Source organism: Phasianus colchicus, chromosome 6, assembly GCF_987193195.1.
Source record: "Phasianus colchicus chromosome 6, bPhaCol1.hap1.1, whole genome shotgun sequence".
NCBI lineage: Eukaryota > Metazoa > Chordata > Aves > Galliformes > Phasianidae > Phasianus > Phasianus colchicus.
In genome coordinates this window covers 52,092,333-52,119,894 of record NC_143441.1, presented here as the reverse complement: position 1 = coordinate 52,119,894, position 27,562 = coordinate 52,092,333, and the positions used below count along the sequence as shown (strand labels likewise).

At 41.2% G+C, this 27,562-nt stretch overlaps 2 protein-coding genes across 9 annotated transcripts in view; one reads left to right on the top strand and one right to left on the bottom strand.

Moving 5' to 3' along the window:
- Window positions 1-27,562, top strand: part of ADCYAP1R1 (ADCYAP receptor type I) — a 134,059-nt gene that overhangs the window by 70,192 nt on the left and 36,305 nt on the right. For all 7 annotated transcript variants that reach the window (XM_090143276.1, XM_090143277.1, XM_090143275.1 and 4 more), the window contains exons 4-7: window positions 12,711-12,818; window positions 25,514-25,549; window positions 26,164-26,205; window positions 27,433-27,536. In XM_090143276.1, the coding sequence (XP_089999402.1) occupies window positions 12,711-12,818; window positions 25,514-25,549; window positions 26,164-26,205; window positions 27,433-27,536 (290 nt within the window). The remainder of the gene's footprint in view (window positions 1-12,710; window positions 12,819-25,513; window positions 25,550-26,163; window positions 26,206-27,432; window positions 27,537-27,562) is intronic.
- On the bottom strand, window positions 535-2,120 carry LOC116238208 (uncharacterized). 2 transcript variants are annotated; one of them, XM_031607767.2, is made up of 3 exons: window positions 1,956-2,120; window positions 1,781-1,841; window positions 535-1,612 (listed from the first exon to the last, which is right to left on the bottom strand). In XM_031607767.2, the coding sequence occupies exons 1-3, from the start codon at window positions 2,118-2,120 to the stop codon at window positions 1,029-1,031; spliced, it is 810 nt and encodes a 269-aa protein (XP_031463627.2). In that variant the 3' UTR covers window positions 535-1,028. The 2 variants fall into 2 exon arrangements, with proteins under 2 accessions (XP_031463627.2, XP_031463626.2); XM_031607766.2 differs by having other exon boundaries at window positions 535-1,841.

Genomic DNA, 27,562 nt, shown 5'->3' with positions numbered 1-27,562 from the left:
CTCACATTGCATTTTTCACTGCAGGTTGTAAACTGCCCAAATTAAGCCATCTGCCTTTACTTACCTGAGATAGAGGAGGATTTAGGTTGCATATTAGGAGGAAGGTTTTCAGCCAGAGGGTGGTGAGGCACTGGAACAGGTTGCCCAAGGAGGCTGTGGATGCCCCATCCCTGCAGGCATTCAAGGCCAGGCTGGATGTGGCTCTGGGCAGCCTGGGCTGCTGGTTGGCGACCTGCACATAGCGGGGGTTGGAACTGGATGAGCATTGTGGTGCTTTGCAACCCAGGCCATTCTATGATTCCATGATTCCAACATAGCTAGGGTTGGAAGGGATCTCAAGGATCAGAATCTCCAACCCTGGCACAGGCAAAGCACTTTTTCTGGCTTCAAGAAGCCCCCGAAAGAGTGTTTTGTCAGCCCTTTTTGCTTCAGATCCCTTCCCCAGTGCAGTCTTAGATGCTCTGAAGCTGTTCTTCGTAGAGAGAGCTTGCTCTTATTGCTAAAAGTCAAGAAATAGGGATAGCAATTCTCTGAAGAATAGTGTGACTTTTATTAAATTATCATTTTAAAATTCTGAAAGACCTCAAACTGAAGTGGTATGATGCAAATGATGATCTTGTGTCTGAGATTGAGTTCTCTCTTGGTATGCCAACAATAAATCCATACAATGACAGCAGTATTTAGGTGCTGGCAGGTTTCAGTTCTGCTGTCTCCTTTTCTGCAGGCTTGAAGCTGGCCCTGCTGTTGGTCCTGCAGCTTCTCCAGCTTCCATCTAAACTCTGGGAAGTGCTGGGGAGGCAAAACAGTACTCAGAAGACCTCTTGGCCTCACTCTTCCACCAGCATTTCCCCGCCTCTGTTTGAAGGATGTTCTTGTGCATGATTGCCCCTTTCACTGGTGCCAGCGTGCAGGAAGAGGTTACAGGTGGTTGCTCTTCAGTTTCACTGCCGGACTTGTTAGTCTTGGGCCTGTTTAGGGACACCAGGAGCTGCTGGTACAGACTTTCCATAGCGAGCATGTCCGATTTCTCAGTGCTCCTCTTGTCTCTGAAGCCAGTTGAAGGGCTGGCAGGTTTCAGTTTTGCCATCTGCTTCTTTCTCCAGGCTCAGAGCCGGTCCTTGGGAGGGTCTTGCTGCTGCTCCTGGTTTCTTGTGCACTTTGGGAAGTGCTGGGGAGCGCATACGCCAAAAAAGCCTCTTGGTCTCGTAGTCCCACCGGCGTTTTCTCTCCTCTGTTTGAACGAGGCCCTCCTGGAAGACCATCCCTTTCACTGGTGGCTTTGTGAAGCTGGAGATCTCAGATGGCAGGTCTTCAACTCCACCGCCTAGCCTAGGACGCTGACTGAGCGTCCTGGGGATCCCACGTGCCACCAGAACCTGCGGGCGCTGGTCCTGTCTGGGAAGCCTGCTGGGTTTCCCCACAGAGCTTGTGGTACCAGTGGCAGAGTCCATATGAAGAGAGGGACATAGAGTGCGCAGCAACAAAGGCCAGGTCTTTCCTGACTGGATGGGATGGGGCAGGATGGGATTGCCCTTCCATCCTGATGCTTGCTGCTGGGAGCAATGTGGCTTGCACGGGGGGCTCCTGTGCCTGCCTGCCTGCCTCTCAGCACCTGTAAAACAAGGAGCAGGTCTGAGCCACAGTAGGGCAGGGGGCACCGGTGATCTTCCAGGCCCACCCGGCCTGGCTGCTACATGACAGAGACTGGTACGAAGCTTGGCTTCTCCCAGGGAGCTGGCCCTGCCTGCGAATGTGCCAGGCTGACCCACAGGGGACTCACCTGACTTTGATACCACCACTTGCAGCCACCGCGTCCACCATTGCTGGCGCCAGTCAGAACCCTACGGACACATGAATGTGGCACAGTTCATGAGGACTTGCGGGGCAGCCCTCACCCCCCACCCAAAGCCCTGAGTCACCTAGCTCAAGTGACTCCCACCCTCAAATTTCCCTACCTGTCGGCGCCAGGAAATGGTGAGCAGAGACACCCCAGCCACCAGGAGCAGGAGGCTGGGGATAAGGAGAAAGCTGTCGACAACCATCGCTGTAAGCTGGTCACGACCGCACTGGGAGAGACAAAGTGCTGGCGCTGGCTTACATGGGCAGAGCCATGAGATCATAGTCCGGCGGGTGGGGATAACTCTGTGATGTCACAACCCCGTATGGAAGTAGGCTGGCAGTAGCCCCCAGCATGGGGGTGGGGTGATTTATGGACATAACTTGTGTATAATCAAAAAATACATACAATTGGAACTTTAACAACAAGTGAACACATGTACCAGCTTGCAGACCATCCCTGAGATGTGCTGCTGCCATCCTTACTTCAAACACATCTTACTTCAAAGAGTTAGGCACAAGTGAGAATGGGAAAGTGGTTTGAGTTTGCTTTTAGTTCTCACTATCCCAGTTCCTTTTTAATGGATAATTAAATGAATCCTCTTCAAACTGAAACTGCTTTGTGCAGAGTTGTACCTGGTGTGTGACCTCCCCCTCCTTAGCTGAGTTGTTTCATCATATCATTCACCCCACCACTGTGAGGAGGGTAAGCAAGAGAGCAGTTGGAGGGGGGTTGAGGGGGACCGTCAAAGTCAGTGCCCCTACTACTTCAGGATTCTGATAAGCTATCATTCCAGGCACTGGTATAACTGCTTATCTCTGAGCAATGTAGATCTAGGTTCTTCAGGACAGCCTCCAGCAATATAGACAAAAAAGGCATTTAGTAACTCTCCCTTCTCTGTATCTTCTGTTATCCAGGACCCACCTCATTCACCGGTGGGCCTACATTGCCTCTAGTGTTAGTTTTGTCTGCAGTGTATTTGAAGAAGCCCTTCCTGTTGTCCTTGACAGCACTGGTAAGGCCACACCTCAAGGACTGTGTTCAGTTCTAGGTCCCTCACTACAAGAAAGACATTGATGCCCTGGAACGTGTCCAGAGCAGGGCAACAAAATTGGTGATGGGTCTGGAGCACAAGTCCTATGAGGAGCGGCTGAGGGAGCTGGGATTGTTTAGTCTGGAGAAGAGGAGGCTCAGGGGACAATTTATTGCACTCTACAACTTCCTGAAGGGAGGTTGTGATGAGGAGGGGTTTGGCCTCTTCTCCCAGTCAACAAACAGGACCTGAGGAAATGGCTGCAAGTTATACACGTGGAAGTTTAGATTAGACATAAGGATGAACTTTTCCTCTCAGAGAGTGGTCAGGCACTGGAATGGCCTGCTCAGGCACAGAATCACAGAATGACCTGGGTTGGAGGGGACCTCAAGGATCATGTAGTTCCAACCCCCCTGCCTAGCAGGGCCACCAAACATCACCTTTACTAGATCAGGTTGCCCAGAGCCTCGTCCAACCTGGTCTTGAACACCTCCAAGGACGGGGCATCCACAACATCCCTGGGCAGCCTGTTCCAGGACCTAACCACCCTCCTAGTAAAAAACTTCCCCCTAACATCCAACCTAAATCTTCCCTCTTTTAACTTAAAACCATTTCCCCGTGTCCTGCTATTATCAGCCCTTATGAAGAGTTTACTCCCCTCCTGGGAGTAAGTTCCCTTCAGATATTGAAAGGCTGCAATGAGGTCGCCCCGCAACCTTCTCTTCTCCAGGCTGAACAAACCCAACTCCCTCAGCCTGTCCTCATAGGGGAGGTGCTCCAGCCCCCTGATCATCTTCGTGGCCCTCCTCTGGACCCTTTCCAAAATCTCCATGTCTTTTTTGTACTGAGGGCTCCACACCTGAACACAGTACTCCAGATGGGGCCTCACAAGAGCAGAGTAGAGAGGGACAATCACCTCCCTATCCCTGCTGACCACCCCTCTCCTGATGGAGCCCAGGATCCCATTTGCTTTCCGGGCTGCCAGAGCGCACTGCTGGCTCATGTTAAGTTTCTCATCTATCAGGACCCCTAGGTCTTTCTCTGCCGAGCTGCTCTCAAGGACAACTCCCCCCAGCCTGTACAGGTGCCTGGGGTTCTTCCGGCCCAAGTGCAAAACCTTGCACTTTGCCTTATTGAACCTCATTAGGTTCACCCGAGCCCAGCTTTCCAGCCTGTCAAGGTCCCTCTGAATGGCCTCCATTCCCTCCACCGTATCGACTGCACCACTCAGCTTGGTGGTGGAGTTGCCATCCCTGGCAGTGTTCAAGAGGTGTCTGGATGAGGAGCTATGAGATATGTTTTAGTAGCTTGTGGTAGCATCCACAATGGGTGGATGGTTGGACAAGATGATCTTATAGGTCTGTTCCAACCTTGTGATTCTATGATTAGATTTATACCTCAGTGATGTTTTCAGTGCTCTCTGAATACTCTACGGACAGAGTCAGAGGAGTTTATAACGAAACAGGAAACGCACTATGTGTTAACATGCCTCTTAATGAGCTTCTTAAAATGCATTTCTTTTCTTTGTTTCCTCCAGTAGACCATCAGGTCCCATGGGCTCTAATAAGGAGTTGTTTGACTCACCAGTGCCGCAGTTTCCAGGAGAGATTATAGAATTTGCACACTGAAAGAAATTGAGTTATTTAATTCAGTCATTTCTCATTTGCAGAAGATTTGAAGGAGTAAACAAGTAATAAATGCCTCTCGAGTGCATCCACGTTGGCGTCACTGTGGTTACATCAAAAATGAATTTGGCCCAAGATCTGTTATAATTTATCTCCTACGATTAAAGTGCCTTATCCTTTTAGATAACTCTATAAAGTATAAGAAAGCAAGAATAGAGGGAGGACAGAGTATGAATATGAAGTGGCAGCTTTCTTCTGAACTCTGTTACAACTCTTGCTTGGAAGGTGTTTAGCTTCACTCTTACCATTTCTTCTGTTTGTTTTGCTTTGTTTTGTTTTCCAGCTCTTAAAAGCTTCTTAGCCACAAAGCTACTATGAGACCTAAGTAATTCCTATCTGTAAATGCCTTTCAGAGAAGCTAATATAGAATGCAACGTAAGTTCTGAAATTGCCAGTCATTTAGCCATAGAGCTTGGTTGCTATTTTCAGTAGTTCAATGCCTGTTTTGTTTGGTTTATTTATCCTTTTAGAAATAAGTCCAAATTCTTATCTAATTGGTTAGAGAGCTGTTCACCTCAGGTTCAGTCTGAGTAAGTCCCATTGAAAATCTTGCTTAGCTCTGCTGGGATCTCTTTAAGTTCAAAACACAACCCTGTAATGAGAGACTGTTAGAAAGACTGCGTCCCATTTTAGTCCCAGTTCAGTACTGTTATGAGTTACGCTAAAAATTAACAAATGAAGAAAATGTTTGTTCCCTCCTGCCTCCATTTGTGGCAGAAAAGACTTGAAGTGCTGAATTTATTTCTGGGAAACCTTCATGCTCAAAAGACCCGTTACCAAATCCTCTTCTCATCTTCTTCCATACAGCCAAATACTCTCTGTATTTACAAAGGAACACAAACTCCAAAGCACCAAAAAGACACGCCAATAACATTTTTACTTTATCTGTATCCATGGCAACTAATAAATGGCACTGATCTTTACAGATGTCTTCTTCACAGGCCCGTAAGTCTCACAATGGGCCAAATATAAACTATCTATGGGTGGCAAAAGTGGCAGTGGACTTTTTAACCACACAGTATGGGAAGATTCCTTCTTACTGCAATGGTTGAAAGCCGGGATTCACTGTAAGGCCCATGGATACCAGTGAAAAATTAACATACATGTAGGTTTTGCATAGAAAGTTTAGAGACATGTATGTCTATCCAGTTGCTCCACTAACATGGAAAAAATATAGCCTTATTTTTTATCTGAAACAGTTCAGAAAGGTTGGATACCACTTGTACTGCTCCATCTTGTCCTTACTTAACTGCTATTCATAGGCAGACTGTGTGTGTGAAGGATGGGATCTGGCAGGAGACGGAAATGGTTTGTGGAAATACACATCTTTTTGGGTCTCACTCCACTGTTTTCTTCTCAACTAATTCTATAGCCATTATTTTTCCTGCACTCTTTCCAGAAGTGACTTGATCCAAGTGACTTAAGGATGAAGATTAATAGCACCGTGATGTACGCAAAGCCTTCTAGGCACTGTGGTGTAGGCTGTCTTTTCCCTTCTCTCACAGCTTAGAGAATTAATGGAAAACAGAGTTGATAAAGGCAAGTGCCTTATCTGCGCTTCTCCTAAGGAAGGAAGGAAGTGAGTCAGACGTGGTGGTGGGGCAGGATGATGATAACCATCCTGGCTGCCACCAGCAATGAGAGGAATGAGGGATGCCAGCTGTTCCTCCAGCAGTAACCCATGATCTCCCACCACCCGTGTCTTGAGTGATGCCAGATTATCCGCAGCTGGCGAGCTTGGCACTGGGTCAGCTTTTGGCAGCTCGAAAGAGTTGTTCTGTCCTCCAGCAACACCAGAATAAAATCTCCCAATTTTCTGAGTAATTTCACAACGTTTTTTTGGCATCCAGAGTTGCAAAATGGTGACTTTCTCACAGAAACCGACCCTTTTTAAAGAAAGTTTTTCTTTAAAAAAGAAAAAAAAAAAGAACCCTCTCAATTTCCCAGATAATTGGCTTTTTACTCTTCTGCATAATTAGATGAAGAAATGTTCCAAAGGTTTTGCCAAACGGAAGTTTCTCTTTAAAACTCTTCAAAGCTCACCTAAGGCCAATTGGTTGGCAGCACTTAAAGGATTTTGGAGATTTGCTTGGATGAGGTTTTCTTGGCTGGTAACAATGCAAGAAAAGCAATAAGCGTGAGCTTAGAATAAATATTCCGCGATTGTAAAGAATTAAACAGCTTTAGGGAAAGAAAAAAAAAAAAGCTTTAGATATTTCTAATTATAGATAATAGCTCCTGCCATTTAGAAGCTGATCTTTTCTACGTATAAAGTATTTAAGGAAAAACAACAGTAATTTGGTACTAGCCTTTCCTGCTGAGGTGCGAGATGGAGGCAATACGTGGGCTTTCACTGTCATGAGGAAAATAGTTCTGTGGTGGACAAATGAGAAGATGTCAGTTTTCTTTTCTCCTTTGAGACTGCAGTGATTAGTGTATGTGGTTGTGTTTATTTGTTTTCCTAACGTAAACAGCAGGAATAACGTTCTGATTGGTAATTTGTGTGGCTCCTAAGTTAGGATACACCGAGGAGGTGTATTGAAGTTCTTGAAGGTGTATTGATGTTCTTTGCATCATCTTGAATGATGCAAAACATCCGAACCAGGTGAAATCCCTCCTGTTGAACTCTAACTAAAAAGATTAGCTTCTGATTCTAAAGTACATGATTTAAGCCTGGCATTTAATCTCCTAGATATAAAGCCAGCTATCTCCAGCTCACCTTTTTTTTCCACTGCTGTGCTGTAAAACTCATTGTTGTCATAGAGTATTCCGAGTTGGAAGGGACCCATAAGAATCATCAAGTCCAATTCCTGGCTTTATACAGAACCACCCAAAAATCAGACCTCATGTCCAGGAGCATTGTCCAGCGTTGTTATAATCAAAGAAAACCCATTGTCTCTTTTACTTTCAATTTTAGTTTTTAATCCAATCTGGGATTACCTTGATAGGTGAGAAGTGAACCGTTTCAGATCATTTTATTTTTAATATCTGTTTGACAATAGTGCTGCATGCAGGAATTCTTGGATCTCTGAAAGTATAATCTTATAGAGGGTCTGGCTCAACTGATGATGTCATATTGTAGAAATTATCACCATAATTTATACAGTTATCAGCATATAAATGATAGACTTTAAATATTCACAACTTCGTCGCATAACTTGATAACCTAATGCCAGATCAGTAATTATCTAGAGAAAGGCAATGGAAAATGTTAATGCGGGCAAACTGTTGGTAAGGTTTCTTATTCTTTGTAAACAGCCCTCATTGAATCGCTTGAACTATACATGTGGAATTCCTCTGGACTTTAAAAAGAGGCTGTTGAATCTGAGTTCTGATTGTGCTGCCTGTCTTGAAAGACAGCAGAGACGCCATTGCTTCAACAGGAGCTCCTACAAGATGTATCTGCTTTGAAATGTCAACCAGCTTCAAAGATCCTGGCCTCATACCCAGCTTTTTCTCAAGCTTTTATTTAGTTATTTACCTGTTTGTAAGAACAGAAAGACCTTGTCTGGTGTTCCTTCTCTCCATGAAGGTCCTTATATGTAGTATTGCCCTTTAAAAGTTACTGCACATGACATAATTCAGTTTAATATTCCATCTTGTAGCATTGTGTTTCCTTTGATATCACTCTCCTGAAGACGATACGACCTTGAAGGTGATATTTTAAACTAATAACTGAGAAGAACTGAAACTAAACCTGAACATTGTAAGCCAGATGAATTGACTTTTACCTCAAGCTTTCATTTCTGTACATGAAAAATACACAACTATCAGAATTACGTATTTGCATTTTTTTTCTTAATATCTCAAGGAAACAAATGTTATGGAAATGTGTCATCTATTCCTTTTTTTTCATATGTACTGACCCATAAGCTACGATTCTGATTCTGTGAAATGCTTTTGCCCATTGTTCTGTCATTCTTTTTTCACCCCTTCTCCACCCGAATTCAGCCAACAATTTTAGGGCAGTTGAATCATTGCAAGGTTTGATGGAGGTGTAGCAGTCTCAAAGTTGAAGATTTGTGTGGACCTCCATAAAAGGAAGATGACTAGAATCATTTCAGTGCTGAGCTTAATTTGAAAATTACAACTGAAAACTCTGCAGTGATAAAAATTCCATTATTTTCTCCTTGCTGTGAAATTGCACCTCTCCCTTAGAGAGCTTTTCTTTTTCACTTGTTGTCAAGTCAGATGCATCCTTAGGTCGGTAGGTATATGAGGCAACCCCATCAGATTCAAGAATATTATATTTAAGCTTAGTTGTCCTGAGCTTCACATGAAATCATTAAAAAATGCATATAGTTTTCCTTAGCTGAAATTGGGATTCAGGGGGCAGCTATTTGGGATAAGAATTTTTAGCCTCATTCTATTGAATGAATGAATGAATACTTACAGAGTAGTTCACCACCACTGCCCAACTAAAATGAGATTATTCCTAATGGAAAGTATTGCTACTGAAGGGCTACAGAGGAAACATCATTTAGCTGAGTACACTTAAACTGGGAAGTCTAAGCTGCCTGAAGTTAAACTGATCCTGACTAATTCCACAGTCAAATCAACCACTTTGCATTTCCTCTAGAGCCAAGTGAGGCTCTGAAAGATGGGCTGTGCCATTGGAGAGAAGGTGACCAGCTGAATAACATGAAACATTCTTCTTCTCATGCTCTTAGGAGGGTCTAAATAGCTTTCCAAGATCAGATGCCAAGCTCTACATCAGCTGGGCTAGCTGAGATGAATCCTACAAAGTTCAGCAAGCAGATTTCTGTCTGCAGGCTCCAGCATAGACCTAGGAAGGTAAAGCAGAATTTACGCTCCCTGCAAGGCATCCTGTATTAAGATCATTTTTACTTATTATCCTTATGCTCTGGCCTACATCAAAACTTATTCTTTAAAACTACGTGTTGGCATTATTTATTCCAAACATGATAAGAACCAGGAAAATTAGTCCACATGGTGCTGCCCCTTGCTTCTTGCAGTGCCTGAGCCACCTCTTTCAAAGCTAGCTTGGGTATCCCTCCATCACATGGCAATGGAGACATACCATCAGAGCCAGAGGAGAGCCCTACTGTGCAGTTTCACACTCAAATCACACTGATTTCCGTGGGCAGGTTTCACCCAGCAGGAGTTCCTGGCTGTGTTGTGATTTACAAATGTAAGGGGATTGTCCATGCTGACATGTATTATATTCTATACATATATATATTTTGTGTGTGTGCATTCTTTGCTCTTCTAAATGGTTGCTTTCAAATATGGTTTTACCAGAAAGAATCAGGCAACTTCCTTACTGACAATGAATTCTTTCCAATCTTTGTCACTTGCTGGGCAAATTACTTGACTTTTTTTTTTCCTATTTCCTTCTATTTCAATGCCAACACATCAGTGTTTTCTAGTAGAACAAAGTTATAATGCCTTTTAAAATTGGAATATTTTACTTACGCTTGATATTGCCACAATAGCGGACTACTGTTCAGTCTTCTATGAAATATTTATTCATTGTCTTCTCTTTCTTCTCTGCAGTATGAGAATTTATGCTCATTTCTCTAGATAGGTTTGCAGTTTCTGTTGTTATTTGGTAACAGTAGAATTTTGGAAAACAACTGATGTTAAAGTAGTAATAAAGAATAAGAAAGCTTATTCTAGCACAGCCATTTAAATCAAGTGAGCAAGGCTAGCAGGTGGTTCTCAGAAGATCTCATTAGCCTCTTTGATTGTCTCTAACACCTCTTGTAAGCAAATGTCTCATTACCATAGATATTTACATATGCTTTACTTTCATACAGATTGCCACACATCAGTGAACTACAAACCTATTACCAAAAGTCTTTGGATTTAAATGGTAAATACTATTCCTGCTGTGTGGACAAACGGTAGCTATCAAAGACAGTAAAATCTAACAGCGCTCAATTCGATCTTGATTTCCATATTTAGTATCACCGAACTTTTCAAATCGTAAAAATCATGAGGTCTTTGAGCCTTTCAGAGAAATCCAGTAGAGTCATAGTATGCATACAATGAGACACTCATCTGGCAGTGGAATCGGTCTGGAATACGAGTGGAAGAAAGATGGGGAGAGGAAAATGTGAAGGTTTTTCTGGAATTTTATATACTGGAATTTTATATACTCTGCAGTTTATTTTATGTAGCCTCATAATCATAGAATGGCTTAGGTTCTATGGGACCTTAAGACCATCAAGCTCCAACCCCTGCAGTGGGCTGCCTGCCTCCACAGCTCAGGCTGCCCAGGACCCAGCCATGGCCTTTTGTACCACTAGGGATGGGGCACCCACAGCTCTCTGGGCAGTGCCAGGGTCTCACTGCTCTCTGAGTAAAGAATTTCTTCCTAACATCTAACCTAAATGTCTCCTCTTTTAGTTAAAGTCCTGATCTGATGCTACAGCCTTCCTGAAAGAAGGGTTATATCATACAGATATTATCATACAGACATCATTATAGCATTGTAGTTTGACACTGACCTAATTCTTCAAACCCTGTCCAACTCATAGCTTCCCCATCCACCACCCATGGTAGTACCTGGTTCATATTTTGTGAGGACTTGATTTTCTGCCACTGAAGCTGATGGAAATAAATACACTTTAAAGGCCAGTTCTGTGCATACATTCTCATCCGATAGCAATCCCCTACTACTGACAAAATTGATAAAGCCCACACTGTTTTTTTAGCAGCTGAACACCCAACCTTCATTATATTGAACTTCTCCCAGTCTGAAAATATGACGCTTTGAAATATTATCTGCTTTTATAGAGGATCTTATTTTCTCAGGCATGCAGTCAAAGAGAAAATAAATCAACAGAACCCCACACTTTTCTAAGTAAGGAACTTGCACCTTTTAGCAGTTGGTAAGATTAGATGCTCAATCCCAACATCAAATGCAAAGAACCCTGAGAGATAGTTAAGTGGGCTGGATGATCTTAGAGGTCTTTTCCAACCTTAATGATTCTGTGATCTGGTCTGTCTTTCATTTTCTGTTGAGGTAGAAAATGATCCGTATTTGAGATTTCTTTAATGAGAAATTTTTTTGGACATTAGTAGGAAATACAGGGAAATTTCTGAGCTTTTCTGTACACTAGATAAGTTTTCTAGGTTTATAAACTAGTAAAATGATTTCAGCTTTACACAGCTACAGACTGGATTGTGCACAGAAAACTTGTGGAAAACCAGTCCTAATTTGTCATATTTCTGATGTTTAATACTATTCCTTTTCCTGTGTCCCAAGAGAAAAAAACTCCCATCCCTAACATTATCACTTCCTATTTCTGCATGCTTCTGATGCTAAAATTCATCCAGTTCCATATAATGACTGGAAACTGGAAATAAACATTTTCAGGGCTAGAAATAATAGGCACGGTCCTGTAACAGGAGGTTGGTTGTGTATCACTCAGATCTTTAATTAAAGGCTGATGACAGTAAGCCTAATATTTGAATGATTGTGGAGGGTCTGATTCTGGGTTATGCAAGAAATCCTTTAGCTATTTTGCATTTAAATGCACTAAAGATTGCTGTAAAGACAATGAATGCTGCAGGAGTGGTTCTTTACATTTCTATACTGAGTATTTTCCTAATGAACTGAACAAAATGAAAGAGAGAAGCTTCATTCATGTACATCCCAAAAAACAACTCAACAAACAGCTGTGGGATGAAGCAGAATCTATTCTCCAATTTCCAATCACCTCCCTGGGCCAAATTCCAATAAGTGTCAGTATCCAACCTATGATGGGGATTGAAGTCTGCAGAAATTCACTGAATTGAAATCAGAGATGTCAGTCAAATCCCCACAGATTTAACACACTTTTTGGTAGACAGATAGTGGCTGTGAATTCCATGCTAAAGGGAGAATTAGTTTCTGACGTATAATGGAGTAATTTAATTGGGACTAATTTCACTTTTTGCCAGAGTGGAGTCTGTCCATTACTGTATGATGCAACTGCATTGTACGTATGCTTATGCTATTCTTATCAATGCAAATTATTTTTTGGGTCAGGGAAAGCTTATCAGAAAGTGATACCGTTTATTATTCTAACCAACTGCACACTGATGGATAGAAGGAAGAACCAACCACTAAAACCATTCTGTAAACAAAAAGAAGGGAGAATTTGCACCATTAATCTTATCTTTTTTGCCTCTCTCTCTTCTATAGGTTGCCCAGGAATGTGGGACAACATTACATGCTGGAAACCTGCAAGTGTGGGTGAAATTGTCTTTGTCAAGTGTCCTGCTCTGTTCAGATTTATCATCTCTGAAGATGGTAAAGTCCTTTCTCCATGTTCTTTGCTTCTGCCTGATAGAACTGCATGGCCAGCAGGCATATAAAGCCTGATTTCAGTTGCTACATTTAAAGGGAAAATAAGCACTGCAGTGGCCTGGGGTTGGTTTGAACTTCTGTTCAAAAGAAAGCAGTAAAAAGACAGGATGTTTTTGTGTAGATGTATGTGCATATGTTGGGTAGAAGGGGGAAAGATGTGTGAAAAAAAACTGTCTCAGTCACCATGAAATTATTGCAAAGTCTAGTAGCTAAACAGGGCGTTCTGCCCTTGGGTGTCCACAGAGATCAACAAGACCTGAGACTGCATGAAGGTGTCAGACAACTAGTCATTACAACTGGAACCTATATTAGAAAATAACTAAAATTCAGAGCTGGGTTCTGTTCATGCCAAAGGAATGGATGTGCATGAAATGACCAATGAGAGGAGTTCCCATCTTGGAGGCCCAGTGGAGGGTTAGTGATAATTAAAAATTCTTGTGGAATGTTTAAGTAGAGGAGCCCCATCATGCCTTTTTGTTTTCTGTAGAAATGAGATGTCAGCTTCCTATTGCTCCTTGCAGCAGGCACCAGCAACCAAGCAAAGAAACAAAAGTAAATAAAAGGTCAGAAAATTGCTCAGGTTGCAACTGTGGTGAGATGGACTGTTTCTGCTTGGAGAATCACAGAATGGCCAGGGTTGGAAGAGACATCAAGGATCATGAATCTCCAATCAGAATGCATTACTGTAAGAATTGTCCCTTGTTAGTTAACAACAAGCCTTTGCTGATATTTAGCAGTAATGTCCATCTCATCCCAGCATCCATGTAGGCCAGCATAGATCACTTAATGAGCACTTCTCATGGAGGAAAAACGTCATCTTTTTCCTTCTGGGATCCTTTTCCCAAAGATTATTTTGCCAATGAATTATTCGTACAAAATCTTGAGTCCAAAATTCACCTTCCTGGTGTTACTACAGACACTGCACAATTTGTGGTAGATGGTAAATACTTCATACACAGCTCTGGGCATGCTGAAATCCTCACCTTTAAAAACAGACATTTCAATTCATCTTAGATGGTGAAGGAAACTCCAAAATGCTCTTTTGAAATGGAGAAGAATTTTAGGGTGATCACCTCCTCACTAAACAGACCCATGTGAAACTCAAGTGTCTTCTCTCAATTAGTAGAGTGGACTCCATCTGTAGTCAACTTGGAGAAAGTAAGAGAACGAAATCAATGGAAGACAGTGTGTTTCACTTCAAGAACATGAGGTTAATTACCATTTGGAGGTAATCTCTCTTTATCCAGCAAGTAATAAAGACAATTCCCTTAAATGGGGCATCATTTTTGAAGGGAGGAAGACAAGTCCCTTTCTAAAATAATCAGTTATAAAAACAATATTATTCCTGTAATTCTGTGTGCTTCAATTACAGTGTGTATAATTACACATAATCTTGACTGCTGCAATATTGGTCCAGTATAAATTCAGTGAGTACAATGACACTTACTGAACCATCACAGTCAACCATAATAGAAAAGACAGCATAGAGCTTCTAGGAGGATTTGTGTCCAACATGGGAAAGGAAATATTCTCCCCTCTTTCACACACACACATATATATATGTATTTATATATATATTTTTTTTTTTTTCACAGATATATATATAAGTATGTATATTTATTTACATTATTCTCCATGACCTTGTTATCTGTTTTCATTGACTGCTTGTCATTCAGCCTAATTGTCAGACCAGTCTTGGTCATCCTTTGCGCAAGATACACATTCAACCAAAAGTTTTCACAATCCAATTATCAGTGACGTTTGCAGCCTGCAGGCATAATGCTTTTATATCATTTATTGTGCATCAGCAGATGGCTGATTTGCTGTTATCTTCTGATATAACGGCAAGAGACCTGCTGCTCAATGCAATGCCTGACCAACCTTCAATTAGGACCCCTCCTGTTGGGTGGCTTGTGATGTGCTTCCTCTACCTGTCCTCAAGATAGGCATGGTAACCTAGGCAGCACTTTTCATTCCCTTTCTTTCTCTCTTTTCCTTCCCTTTTGGGGTTCAGTGATAAGAGATGTCAGTAGTTTGAGAACACGGAGAGATGCCATCTGCATCTACAGCACAGGAACTCTTTCCTCTCTGCCAATCTACACCTCAGCTGCAGACCTTTTTAATGGCTCTCTTTATTCCAAGGGATATTTCACAGGATCTTAGAATGGCCTGGGTTGAAAATGACCTCAAAGATCATCTGGCTTCAACCTCCCTGCTATGTACAGGGTCACCAACCAGCAGACCAGGCTGCCTAGAGGCACATCCAGCCTGGTCTTGAATGCCTCCAGGGATGGGGCATCCACAACCTGACCGGTCAGTCTGTATTTCCAATGCTCATAACTATATCCCACCCAAATACAGCACCTTCTCCCTTCTATTGATGAAATTTCTTTTCCGTAGGGCCATTGTTTCTGAAGTAACAAAGGTTTGGAAGGCTCTTGAGAAATCATCTAGTGTATCTCCCTTCTCAAAGACAGTGTCAGCTCAACATGGTCTATTCCAGCATATAACATTTTAACCTTAATATCAGAATGTCTTTTCCCATACTTTTTTTTAATTGAAATTAATATTCATTTTAGAAAAATAGTAACACTGTACTTCAAAGAGAAAAACTGCCATAAAAAAAGGCTCAATACATAGAAGGGCTGAAATCAGGTTTTTGAACGCTTTGCCCAGAATTTCCAGTGCTGTTTGTAAATTGTACCTCACATTTGGCCTCCAGGAGAGTGATAACATGACCCTAAGGGAGGAGTAGTCAGTCCAGTGTAAATATATGTTCTGCCTTCTTGATCTCCTTGCAGTTTCACTACTAAAAGTGACAGCTGTTATTGGGTTTTTTGTTTTTTTTTTTTGGACATCTGTTCAGTAGGAACAAAACCAAGATTCATAATTTGTTAGATAAACAAATAAACATTTAATCTGGAGTTGTTTGAAACCTCTGCAGACCCAGCTGGATTTGTGCTAGTGACCCCAAGGTGGAAATACCTACATCCATAATCACTCTTCTGGGTGAATCAGGATGAATTTTCAGTCTCATTACTGCTAATTTTAGCTAACCGAGTATATTTGCTTCAATGAGGGCTTAATGAAAAAAGTCACATATTATGAAGGTTCCTTAAATAAAGGGTTATTAGATAATTAAAATGTTTCTAAGACATGGCTAATCACATTTTATAAATCATTACAGTATTCTGTGGCTGCTGCTGTGTTTCTAGAATGTGTAAGTAGGATAGGCACTGACCCCTGTGTCCATTAATTGTACATTCATTCTTAATTCAGCACAGTTTTCAGATGACCAGAAATCGTTTTTACAAACAGTAGCAATGATTCTGATTTATGTTTTTAAAATGTTTGTCTTATGAAGCACTGAAGCAACTGTAGGTGCATCTGCTTGGATTAAATAGGAGAACCACACACAGCAGCATTAATTTTAAAGAGTTGTGGGAAAGTTATCTCACTTGGCTTTGGAAATCTGAAAATTATATGTGTAAAACTGGTCACATGGACTTCTGGTTCAGTGAGGGAAGTGTTAGAATCATAGAATATCCCAAGTTGGAAGGGATCTATAAGAATCATTGAGTCCAGCTTCTGATAAGTAATTATGGAAGGTATTTCCTCTGATCTGTGTCAAATTTGTATCTTGAGGTGAATGAAATCACTGGAGGAGCCTCTTTGGTTGCTGAATTTCTGAAAGGAATTTGGCTGTCTTGACTTGGCTGTCTGATTTCTGCTTTCAGTAAGATGAAAAAGAAGTTGGACTTAAAAACTAACTGATGAAATTCCAACCCTGTCATCCACAGAGATGCTTTGTTGAACAGTTCAGTGGTTCTAGCTGTAAAGACCACCTCTTGTTGTTCAGGATTTGAAAATATGCTCTGCTACGACCTTCACTGCAGTTGGATTGAGGACTGACATTTGAACTGCTGATACGGAAAGCCTAAAGTTAAAATTTCCTTTGGAAATCCCATGATATATCTTGTGACCCTTCCTGGTAACATTTCATTTTAGTTCTCCTTCAAAATAATGAGAATTTTTTATTTCCTTCCAGATTCTCTTTGTGAACAAAAGGATTGTTCTAAAAATCTCTCCATCTGAAAAAGTCATTGTATCTCCTCAATCTTTTCCAATGCAGTAGGTTAAAGATTTACAATGGTTTCTGTTCTGGAGGATTCCTAAATATTGGAGGTTTGTTGTTAGTTGGTTTGTGTTTGGTTATTTGTTTTCTTTTATGTTTTTTTTTTCTCTTCAAAATCCATTTTTTTCCATCGATTCACAGTTTAATTTTCATTAGAAGCAATAATTTCCATCCTTCCATGTTGCTTTTATCAATTATGTTTTCTTCAGCTCCTTCCGAGTGCTCACCCCAGAGAAAACCCCTCTAGCATTAGAGGACATTTTAAGTATTCTAAGATATCTTTGCAATTAAGAAAGGAAAAAAAGAAATGGGGCAAGCCATGATGTGTAGTTATCTACACTGCCAACTAGAAAATGTTGTGTTTTATTCTTTTCCTTTCTTTATTTATTTTTGCAGGCAGTGGTGATGTGTCTGACAGAGGAAACTCACAGATGCCAAGGCTTTTCCTTCCTTGCCCCTCACAGCTGAAAAATTTTAAACAGATAAAACCTGTACACTAAAGGGCCATTGAAAGAAACCCAATAGCCAGATCAAAAGTTTTTAGGTCTCTGATTTGCAGTAAAATCTTATACAAATGGTAACAGGCAGTTTCTGAGCATTGCCGTGTGCTTCACATTGAGAAGTTGTCTTTATTTCAAAATCCAAATGAATAATATGATTAGCTCCTACAGAATCGATCAACTATACAGACTGTTTATCCAGTGCTCATTCTAGGACATTGCCTGCTACATCCAAAGAGCATGACTGACCTTTGCTGGTACCAGGATTAAGGCTTCTAATTAAAATTCAGTGAAGTAAAGAGTCCATCCAGGTATTGTAGAGTTTAAGGGGGAATGATATCCCTTGTTGAACCCAAATATTTGCTGGGCTTACTGCTGCTCTGCCAGTCATGTGTCTTCATTGCTCAGCCACCAAGCTTCATTGTCCCTGAGACAGAGCTGAAAACAGCCCATTACTGAACCCATTAAAAACACTGAGAGCCACTCAACTACTTTGTCACCAGAACACCAACCCTCCTATATTTTGCACAAGATATATCATGTGGGATTTATGAATGCAGGGTTAATTGGATTTGGTAAGCCATCCGTGGCTCTTTTCTCCTGCCTGAGTTTGGATGTTATCCCTAATCAAACAAAACAAGATGACACGACAAGGGTTAATGAGAGGGGCAGCAGTACTAAATGTGCAAATGTGGGAAGTGTTTCTGTGTCACTTCTGGGAAAATCGTCCTGGAGTACTGACAACGTGTGGTACATAACTCCCAAACAGGGTGAAAGGACATGACAATTCGTTGTTCAGAGTCTTTGCAAATCAGTTGCTATTAATTAGGCCTCCTTGTTGATGTATTTTTATTTAAACAAAAAGGTGATTTTTAAAGATTAGAGACCTTCTAACCAGCAGAATGTACTTGGAAAGATCCTGCACTTATTTTCTGCTGAAGTAGATGATGGAGGATTTGTTTGATACTGGCTGAAATTAATGTTGGCATTGCAGCTGCCTGAAATTGGAAATCGTGTTTGCCTGTCAAATGGGCAAGGGAAAAGATCAATGCAAAGGTCGAGATTTTCTGTTCAAATACATCTCACCCTGATGGGTGTTTTAGCATCCTCTATGAAAACAGGGGGAGGGAAACCACTAGCAGCAGGAAGCATTCTGTTTTACAGAGATGGGCCATCCCATAGTATGTCCATCTTGGGAATAAATAATTGTATGCTCAGCAAGTCCCAGATGTAGGAAAGAGTTACAGGAGACTTATCAAGTGGAGATGTTACAAACTCTCTTTCCAGTCTCTGCGTTAGTAGTGCTTCCTAGATAGCAAGTTCTTTCCTATTCCTGTTTCCTATTGGGCTTTCCATGGGCAATAAAGCCATGCAATGACATCAGCTTTTCCAAATCGAGGAGGCCATTCTATGATATGATGACCAGCTCTTCTCTAAAGGGTAACCCTTAACCCTAACCCAAAATACAAACCCTTAACCCTAACCCAAATTGATAACCCTTAACCCTAGCCCAAAATGCTAACCCTACCTAAAAGGGTAACCCTTTATCATTAACCATGTCTCCTCTGCCACAGAATCACAAAGTCTGTCTGCAGTGCAGGATATACTGCTAATGCAGGTATTGCCATCAGAGAATACTGATTGTATCTATGTTTCCAATCTTTTAGTTAAGGTTTTGTGAATGCATTTTTGGCCTTTCCCACAGAATTACGGGGACAGAGGGTTCTGATCCTCACTGAACAAGTTCAGTAGCAGCGATTGCTCTAAATTCTTCTCAATTCAGTTAAATATCAAGTCCTTGGTCCAAGGCAAGACAACATCCTGCGGTTACCAGGGGAAAGCTGTAACACAATTCAAGACCTTTGCCCACTGTGATCTGAAAGCTAATTGGCTCTGGAGAATTAAAAAATGGGGCTCCTCTGGAAAGTATCCAAGGATGGAACAAGGCAAGAGCTGCTAAGCAGTTTGGAGAACACTTAGGTGTGCAAAAGATAATGCGCTGTATTATCACTGTTGGTGCAACGTGGGCAGCTGCTTCAACCTTAACCAGCAGCCTCTGCTCTGTTGCTGTTTCTCCTCCCTTTGTCTCAAATAATTAAGGAAGGAATTCCATTTGATTGCAAGTCTATGGTGTGATGAGCTCACATTCACTCTTGCCTTTAAGCAAGAGCTCGAATATGCTTACTTCTCTGAGACTTCTTTCACAACTGATAATCTGCCTTGGACAATATGTCTTCTTTTCTTTGCTTCTTGCTTGAAAAGCTTTTCTCTGAAATATGACCCATGCCCTTCTCTCAGCTAAGAGCCTCTTTGATAGCATTTGCGTTGACCTCACATGCTGATGGATGCTCCTCTGACAGCCAGCCTGGTAGGACGGATGCACTTCATGTTTAAACGATGCCTACTAGTTGCTATGGTGACCTCAGTCCACTGACAGTATCGTAGCCTTCGATAAAGAAAGGGAAGGGAAAAAGTCAAAATTTCCCTTACATGTTGTTGGTCACGTCTATGCATAAGTCTTGCCACAGCCAGGTATGACAGCCATACACAACCTCATTGGCCTTCTCCCATGATCTCCAGCCATAGTGCTCTGGTTCTTCTCACCAACCTGTCATGAAACCACATGCCTATAAGGGGCATGAGGGTTTGTATATCAGCTCCACCTCTGTCTTCACTGAAGTGTTTTGCACAAGCCACTGGTGAACAGAGAATGAAGAAAATTAGTTCTCCTTAATTGTTCTCTTCCCCCTTGACCACGACAAAGGCAGTACACAATGCCTTTGATGAACGAATGACTTCAATATGTAGTTTAAAGTATTGTCAGTGGGGTGTGAGGCTAGAGACAGAAATAAGGGGGTAAGTTTTTAGCCTATGGAAAAAGTATGGGATCCTCTAAGTTCTCTCATTCTGAACCTTGCCTGGCTGCCACTTGCTGTAGATGCATGGAGCTGATCCTGACTGCTGCTGGCTGAACAGATTGCCAGTGTAGGGGAGTAGCATGCAGCAATGGAGAAAGGGCTCGATGGGAGCAGGATGGCTGGTAGATTAATTTCATGTTTCTAAATTAAATGTTAGGTTTCTAATCGGTGCTGTAGAAAACAGGGAAAAATTAGATCCCTGCCTAGCTAGCTCGTCATTCACAGAGCTGGATATGATGATGACAAGTGATCTGGGGAAAGGTTTTCCGTCACCCACCCCTCCAACAAATGATGCTGAGGTGAGAACAGAAATATGCTTGAAGTGTGGGAAAGATGTTTTAGGACAGAATGGTTTGTTAAGCCTTTCATTCCCCTTCTTGAGCTAATAATGGGCAAAAGCTGGAACAAAAGGGTTAAATGCGAGTTGTTGTGCTCAAATAAACAAATCTATGGGAGATAAAGCAGTTGCCATGCCAGCTGACACCGAAAGCAGCCAGCACAAAGTTGGCATGTAGGAGCTGATCTAAAAGGCTGCACAGAGCACGGAGGCTCATCGTACACAGCCTGCTTCTTGGCTTTCACTTTGCCAGCCCTGTTCCCTTCAAAACAGAAGCAACAATTCCTTACATTACATTTCTCATCCTCGTTGGAGGATAGGGAGAAGGTATCTGCTCTTTCTAAGGCCTAGCAAATGCAAAACAAGGAAAAAGATAGGATACATATCAAGAAATAGGCATGAAAGTGCCAGGTCTTCACTACTGTGTGTAGCTCTTGGTGAGTCCTTGAATTTATTTTATTTTATTTTATTTTATTTTATTTCATTTCATTTCATTTCATTTCATTTCATTTTTCCTATTTTACCTCATATGAAAAGTAGAAATAAGCAATATTTTCTGTTTGATTTCTCTGTTCGGTTTTTGGGACTAGCAGTTCCTCATTCTGGTGCATCTTCTTTAGTGCCTCTAAGTAGTACTGCAAATAACACCTAATTAATAATGACAGCTCAAGCACTAATGGAAAATTTGCCTTACTTCTCAACAAATGAATTTCCTACTCAAGCTGGTCAAATAATAAATAACACTACCTGTCAATGCACTGGACAGCCATCCTTTGTCAAGAATAGCATTAGCTTCCTCAGGAGTTTATTGACTAATGCAGGCAGTTATTGATTTAAAAATGGTTTTCTAAGATATTGTTTAATGGCTACCATTGGCTCTGTCTCTCTGTAGTCTGTATTGTGCTGTTATTTAATTGTATGCGAGGAGCACAGGCCTTGAAGAAAGTCGTGTATATAAGCCTTAAGTTAAAAAACAGGCTAGTAGTCAAAATGCAGCTGAAAAGGGTGTTTTACTTATTCTTCAGTTCTGGGAGAGTAATATAATTCATCTAGCCTGCTCTACAATCACCCTCGTGGACTTCGCCTTTTGCATCACTCAGGCCTAATGAACCACTTTTTCATTGTCTGCATCCCAAGAGAGAAGTGTTGTAAGAATTTGTGTGAAAGCTCACCCAGCAAGGTGCCCTATGTTTTTCCCCATTACATTGCTGACAGCGGAGCAAATTTGCTCAGGACTTCTGGAGAAAAAAAAAAGTAGAATTTCAGTGTAGCGTTGAGAAACTCAACCCACAGTCTTCATACAGCCCCAGATCGACAAGCTCAAGGAGGCTGTGGATGCCCCATCCCTGGAGGCATTTAAGGCCAGGCTGGATGTGACTCTGGGCAGCCTGGTCTGCTGGTTGGTCACCCTGCACATAGCAGGGGGTTGAAGCCAGATGAATATCGTGCTCCTTTGCAACCCAGGCCATTCTATGATTCTGTGATTCTGTGTTAAATGTTAAGCACAGAAATATTCCAAATAAAGCCCATTACACTCTTCATACCTGTGAGTAGCCATAGCCATTGGTATGGTCGTGTGAACAGTCATATTCTGGTGGTGGGTGATTCAATGCACAGTGTCAGCGAGAAAGGCAGGGCCAGCACACGTAAATCTGAAGCCCCGTGATGGCTGTATGCTCCTTCACTGCATGGTTATTATGCATATATACACATATAAGCACATACTATTTTATATATGTGCATGTTATCTCACCACTCATTAGGTAGACTTTGACTTTTCACTGTAATTCAGACCATAATGTTCAATGTAAATCTAATTGACGTTCCAGTGGCGCAACTTATTAGAGAGAATTAGTTTGATGGATCAAGCTTGAAAGCCTTTGTAATAAAAGGCTGTACTGGAACATTCCTCAGTGCATTAGCAAGGACTCAGATGTAGACAAATACGTTAATAAATGGCAAGCTTGCTCCTACAGCAGTCAGAAAGTTAACATCATTGAAAATGTGAATCCCTTCATGTTGCCCAAACACAGTTAAAATGCAATAACAATCCGGCTGTAGACAAAACGGTTAATATAAAAAGCCTCTTAATTTCAAAAAGCTACGTTAACATAATGTTCCATTGGTACTGAGGTCATGATAGTAAAAATGAATTCAAATTGGGTATTCTACCATCACTGCAGCCAAGTGTGGCCTGTATTAAGAGTCAAATAATAGCAGGTTTTATGGCCTCCTTTTTAGGTTACTGGGAAGAGCAAACAAACAAAACCCAACAACAACACACTTAAAGCACTTATAATTCATTTTTATCTATCTATCTATTTATCTATTCATCCATCTGACCATCTATCTATCTGTCTATCTATCCATCCATCCAGCTATCTATCCATCCATCCACCCATCCAACCATCCATCTATCTATCCATCCATCCATCCATCCATCCAACCATCCATCTATCTATCATCTATCTATCTATCTATCTATCTATCTATCTATCCATCCATCCATCCATCCATCCATCCATCTATCCATCTATCTATCTATCTAGTCAGAGCCATCAGTGTAATTTGCCAAGATACCAGAAATACCAGGCTTCTATCTACTTAACAACGCTCCTCTAACAAGAACACTGTAAAACTTGTAGCATCACATCATAGTTTTTAAGTCACTCTGCGGCACTGGCAAACTACAATCACATGTTTGTGAGTCAGAGGGTTGTTTGGAAAATTTGTTTTTGCAGCTTTTTCTTAACCTTCTTCTATAGGTCATCAAAGGAGCCAGGATTTTAGGTGAGGTGACCTCCTCTAAGGAACAAATTCCATTATGAGCTATTAACTTGAGTGGCATTAAAGGATAGACATGGACAGTGATCCAGGAACAGTGTCTTGCTTTTTGATACTTCACCCAGTAAAACCACAGGCAAAAATTCCCAGGGGATATCCTGAAGCTGGCCATCTCCATTCAGATTTTAGTAAAATAGACATATGGCTGAGTCAGTCATTCTTAATAAATCTCGTATTTGGTTGGCTCAGGAGAGACGTAGCTCTGTCCAAATATTCTGCAGAGGTATCCCTGCTGTTCTGCCCAAAATCTTGAGCAGAGTCATGGTTTGTCTGCAACATCTGGTGCTTCAGTGCCATGCAGCAGGTTAAATGAGCTTTGCTGAAAAATGCACTGCTGACTTATCTTCAGTATTCGTAGTATTTGAAAACATCCAAGAAATCTCATATATGTGGCATCTGGAAAGCTGCTGGAGTTGGGCAGAACAGCCAACAGACAAAGGTGTCATCACAGCATTGGGGATTAACCCTTCCGTGTAATGAGCTGTAGGATGTGTAGGTTTGCTGAAGGTTGATGCTGAATACATCCTTTCAGAGACGCATTACAGCCTACTGAAAGGGGGGATGCCAGAAAAGAAGAGGCCTTAGCAAAAGCTTTATCTTTGTTTTCTAGACTCCAGCATCATCTTCACACTAAGCCCTTTTATTTCCAGCTTAGATCTAAAAGTATCTCTGATTTATTCTAAAGCGCGGAGAGAAATCAACGGATTCAAAATTGATTGTGGCTTTGAAAAGGTGTAAAATATAAAATGCACTTCAGGCTGTGCAGGAAGGAGTCCCTTTTCTATTTATTTTTTTTTCCCTTGGATGCTGTCTTTCTCCTTTTCAGACCTAATTTTGTATAGAATTTCACTTTTCAATGGAAAGCCACTTGCACAAATAGGAAAGGTTTTTGCAGTCCATGCTTAAGAAATAACTGCGTGTTTGGGGTTAAAGAACAAGCTGAAGCTCAGCAGTTATTCTAAGGGGGGTACAGTGCTAAGCTATGTTATATATTTAACCCGATGTGGAAGCCTTTGAATGGCTGACAAGGATTTTTCTCTGGTCCTGTTTGATCTGTGGGTGGCTTTTAGAGCTCCTGCAGGCAGCTTTGAGTCTCACTGCATGCGATGCAGCAGCACCACACAGCGGCACAGGGCAGCTCTTCTGCACTCAGCCTGCAGCATCCACCCAGCCCAAACCCACCAGGAATAAGGAAAATCTGACCGGTGCAATTGGGGTTAAGCACACATCAGGCTGGGTGGGAGATTGCTTTGGGGTAATACCAGCTTTTCACAAGAAAAAGCATGAAAAAAGGAAATGTAAACCCGAACTTGTAAGATTCCCTGTTCTGATGTTTGTGTTTCTAATATGCAGATCATGGATTTTGACACATTCTCTTGGAAATATGTGGCCTATTCTTATTTCAGGACCTTTCTCCCTATAAAAAAAAAAATAGAAACAACAAACAGGTCATGAATTAAAAAAAACTTAATAATGCAGTGTGATGGACCATCTTCTGAAAACCACTTTCTAGCTGTAAACATAGATTACTTGACTTGAAAAACAAACAAAATTCTCCTGCAGTTCTTTGCTAGGACGAGAGGGAATGGCCTCAAGTTGCGCCAGAGGAGATTCAGGTTGGATATTAGGAGGAATTTCTTCTCAGAAGGAGTGGTGATGCATTGGCACAGGTTGCAAAGGGAGGTGATGGGGTCATCGTCCATGTAGGTTTTTAAGGAAAGAGTAGATGTGGTAATAAGGGACATGGTTTAGTGGGCAGTGTTGGTGATAGGTGGATGGTTGGACTGGAAGGTCTTGGAGGTCTTCTCCAACCTTTATGATCTATAGGCTTTTCTACATCCATTCCTCTTACAGGCAGCAAAGCCTCAAAATCAAATTAATTGTTTTTCTTCTTCTCATTTCAGGTTTGGAAGTAGACAACTTGGGGCAAACTCATGCAGGTAAGGACCAGTGGTGCTGATTACCTCCTACACACCTCTGTTCTCATAAACCATCTATATAGGACATGATAATCTCGGATTACTGAAGACTTATTCTGCGTAGCAATTGTTGTGATAATGAATACATGTAGCTCTCTGTAACACTGAGATAGAAAAATGAAGTAAAAATTTGATATTTTTTTAGAATTCGCTGTCATCTTAGCCCAGAAACACAAAATTAAAACTAATTATCATTTGATGGATGGAAATCATTTTTCATGAATTTTGTCCGTACTTCAATATCTATGGATTTCTAAGGATTCCTAGAAATGTAATGCTTAACCTTTGTATTTTTTTAAATAAAATTCTTCCCAGTTCGATTTACTGTCTTTTTTAGCCATGTGCTCACTGCTTTCAGTAGCAATTTCTAAATTTTATTGCTTCAATCTTGATTTAAACTTACATGTAAACCAATGTTTACTTCCTCAAAAGACAGAATTAAGAATTTTTTGCCTTTGGACCCAAACAAATAAAAATCAAATGGATTCTATTCACTGACTTCCACAGAGACCAGTTGGGGTCCTCATAGAAAATGCATACAATTTCATACCTATACTGGATTTCCACTTTTATAGGTGATTATGACCTGCTGGAAAGCACAGCTGAGACTCCCCTAGGTAAGCAGCAGAACCATGGAATGTTTCTCTCTTTTATTTTAGCTCTCTTAAAAAGGAAGCTCCAAGCTTTCTCTCCTGCCACTTAGGTATTATTTTCTAATCAGTTCTAGGTATTATTTTCTAATCAGTTCTAATGATGATGACACATTTTCTTGATCTTACATTTTAACAGTATTATGAAAATGTATTCATCCATTATTGAGTCTTGTGCTCCAGCGAGAAAATTGGTATAAATTATATCTACCTGCTGAACAATAGTTTAACTAAACAGTGTTGAGGAAACTCAACACCATGATTCAGTGGTTATTCTCCATGAAGAACTGGGGATGAATGTGAAGGATTAATTTACCAAAATTTGCCAGGTAATGCAATGTAAAACGATTGCAGTGATTAAGTCAGTGTATTCTGCCACGTGGATGGCAAACGTTCTCTAAAAAGAAGGTCACCATTAGTGTCATAAGCTAATTGACTAAATTGCTCTAAGAATGTGAGATAGCATAATCTTGGCATTAAAAAAAAAAAAAAAACACCAAACAAATACATGAAGAAACAAAAAAGTTTCTCATTTCCATCAATTCACGTCATAGTACTGCTTAGACTAAAAAAATAAAAAATAGAGAAGTAACAGCTGAATAAATGAAAACTGTTCTTTTGTTTTGGAGAGGAATAAGTGCAGCCAGAAGCCCAGCTCTAAGTTTTTTACCTGGTCAGTGAGCTCTGACTAAAGTAATGGTGCTTTAAGAGTGCAACGAGGAGACATCCCACCAGTATCAAAGAGAATATCAGGAGATGCTATCCTCTTCTACAGCCAGCTCCTGCTTCCAATGCAGTCTGAAGCATTTGGGCAGTACTGGTGGATGCCATTTAGGACTGCAAATTTTGACACTGAAGCTGCATTTCCACTCTGCCTTTCGGAGTCAATGGAGAGACATGGACATTCAGCTGACTCTGTTTTTTGTATCTACTTCAGAATGTGTTCTTTGGTGCCCTGACTGTGCTGGTTAGATCTTTTTTGCTCTTTGGTGACCAACTGGAAGGAAACATCTGTAGTGCCTAGCATAGAACTGGGTCATTAAAGATGTCATTAAAGATTAAAGGCTTTGTTAAAGCCTTTTTTGGGTACTCTAATAGTACTCCCACTGGTACTGTGGAGTTGTCTCAAGGGGATAGAGGGTATATCCTTCAGCAGTGTGACATTCCCAATTGTACCTGTTGCACTTGACGTAGGGGACATCAGCAGAAATTGCACTGAAGATGGCTGGTCTGAACCTTTTCCTCATTATTATGATGCCTGTGGCTTTGATGAAAATGAAACAGAGTCAGACAACCAGGTGGGTGGTGTTCTTATAATATAAAA

What these genes read in the sequence shown, in the direction of transcription:
- LOC116238208 (XM_031607766.2), bottom strand. Translation starts at nt 2,120, where the DNA reads ATGATCTCATGGCTCTGCCCATGTAAGCCAGCGCCAGCACTTTGTCTC. An exon ending in CCATTTCCTGGCGCCGACAG is followed by an intron (nt 1,842 to 1,955) that starts GTAGGGAAATTT and finishes ATGTGTCCGTAG; the next exon opens with GGTTCTGACTGGCGCCAGCA.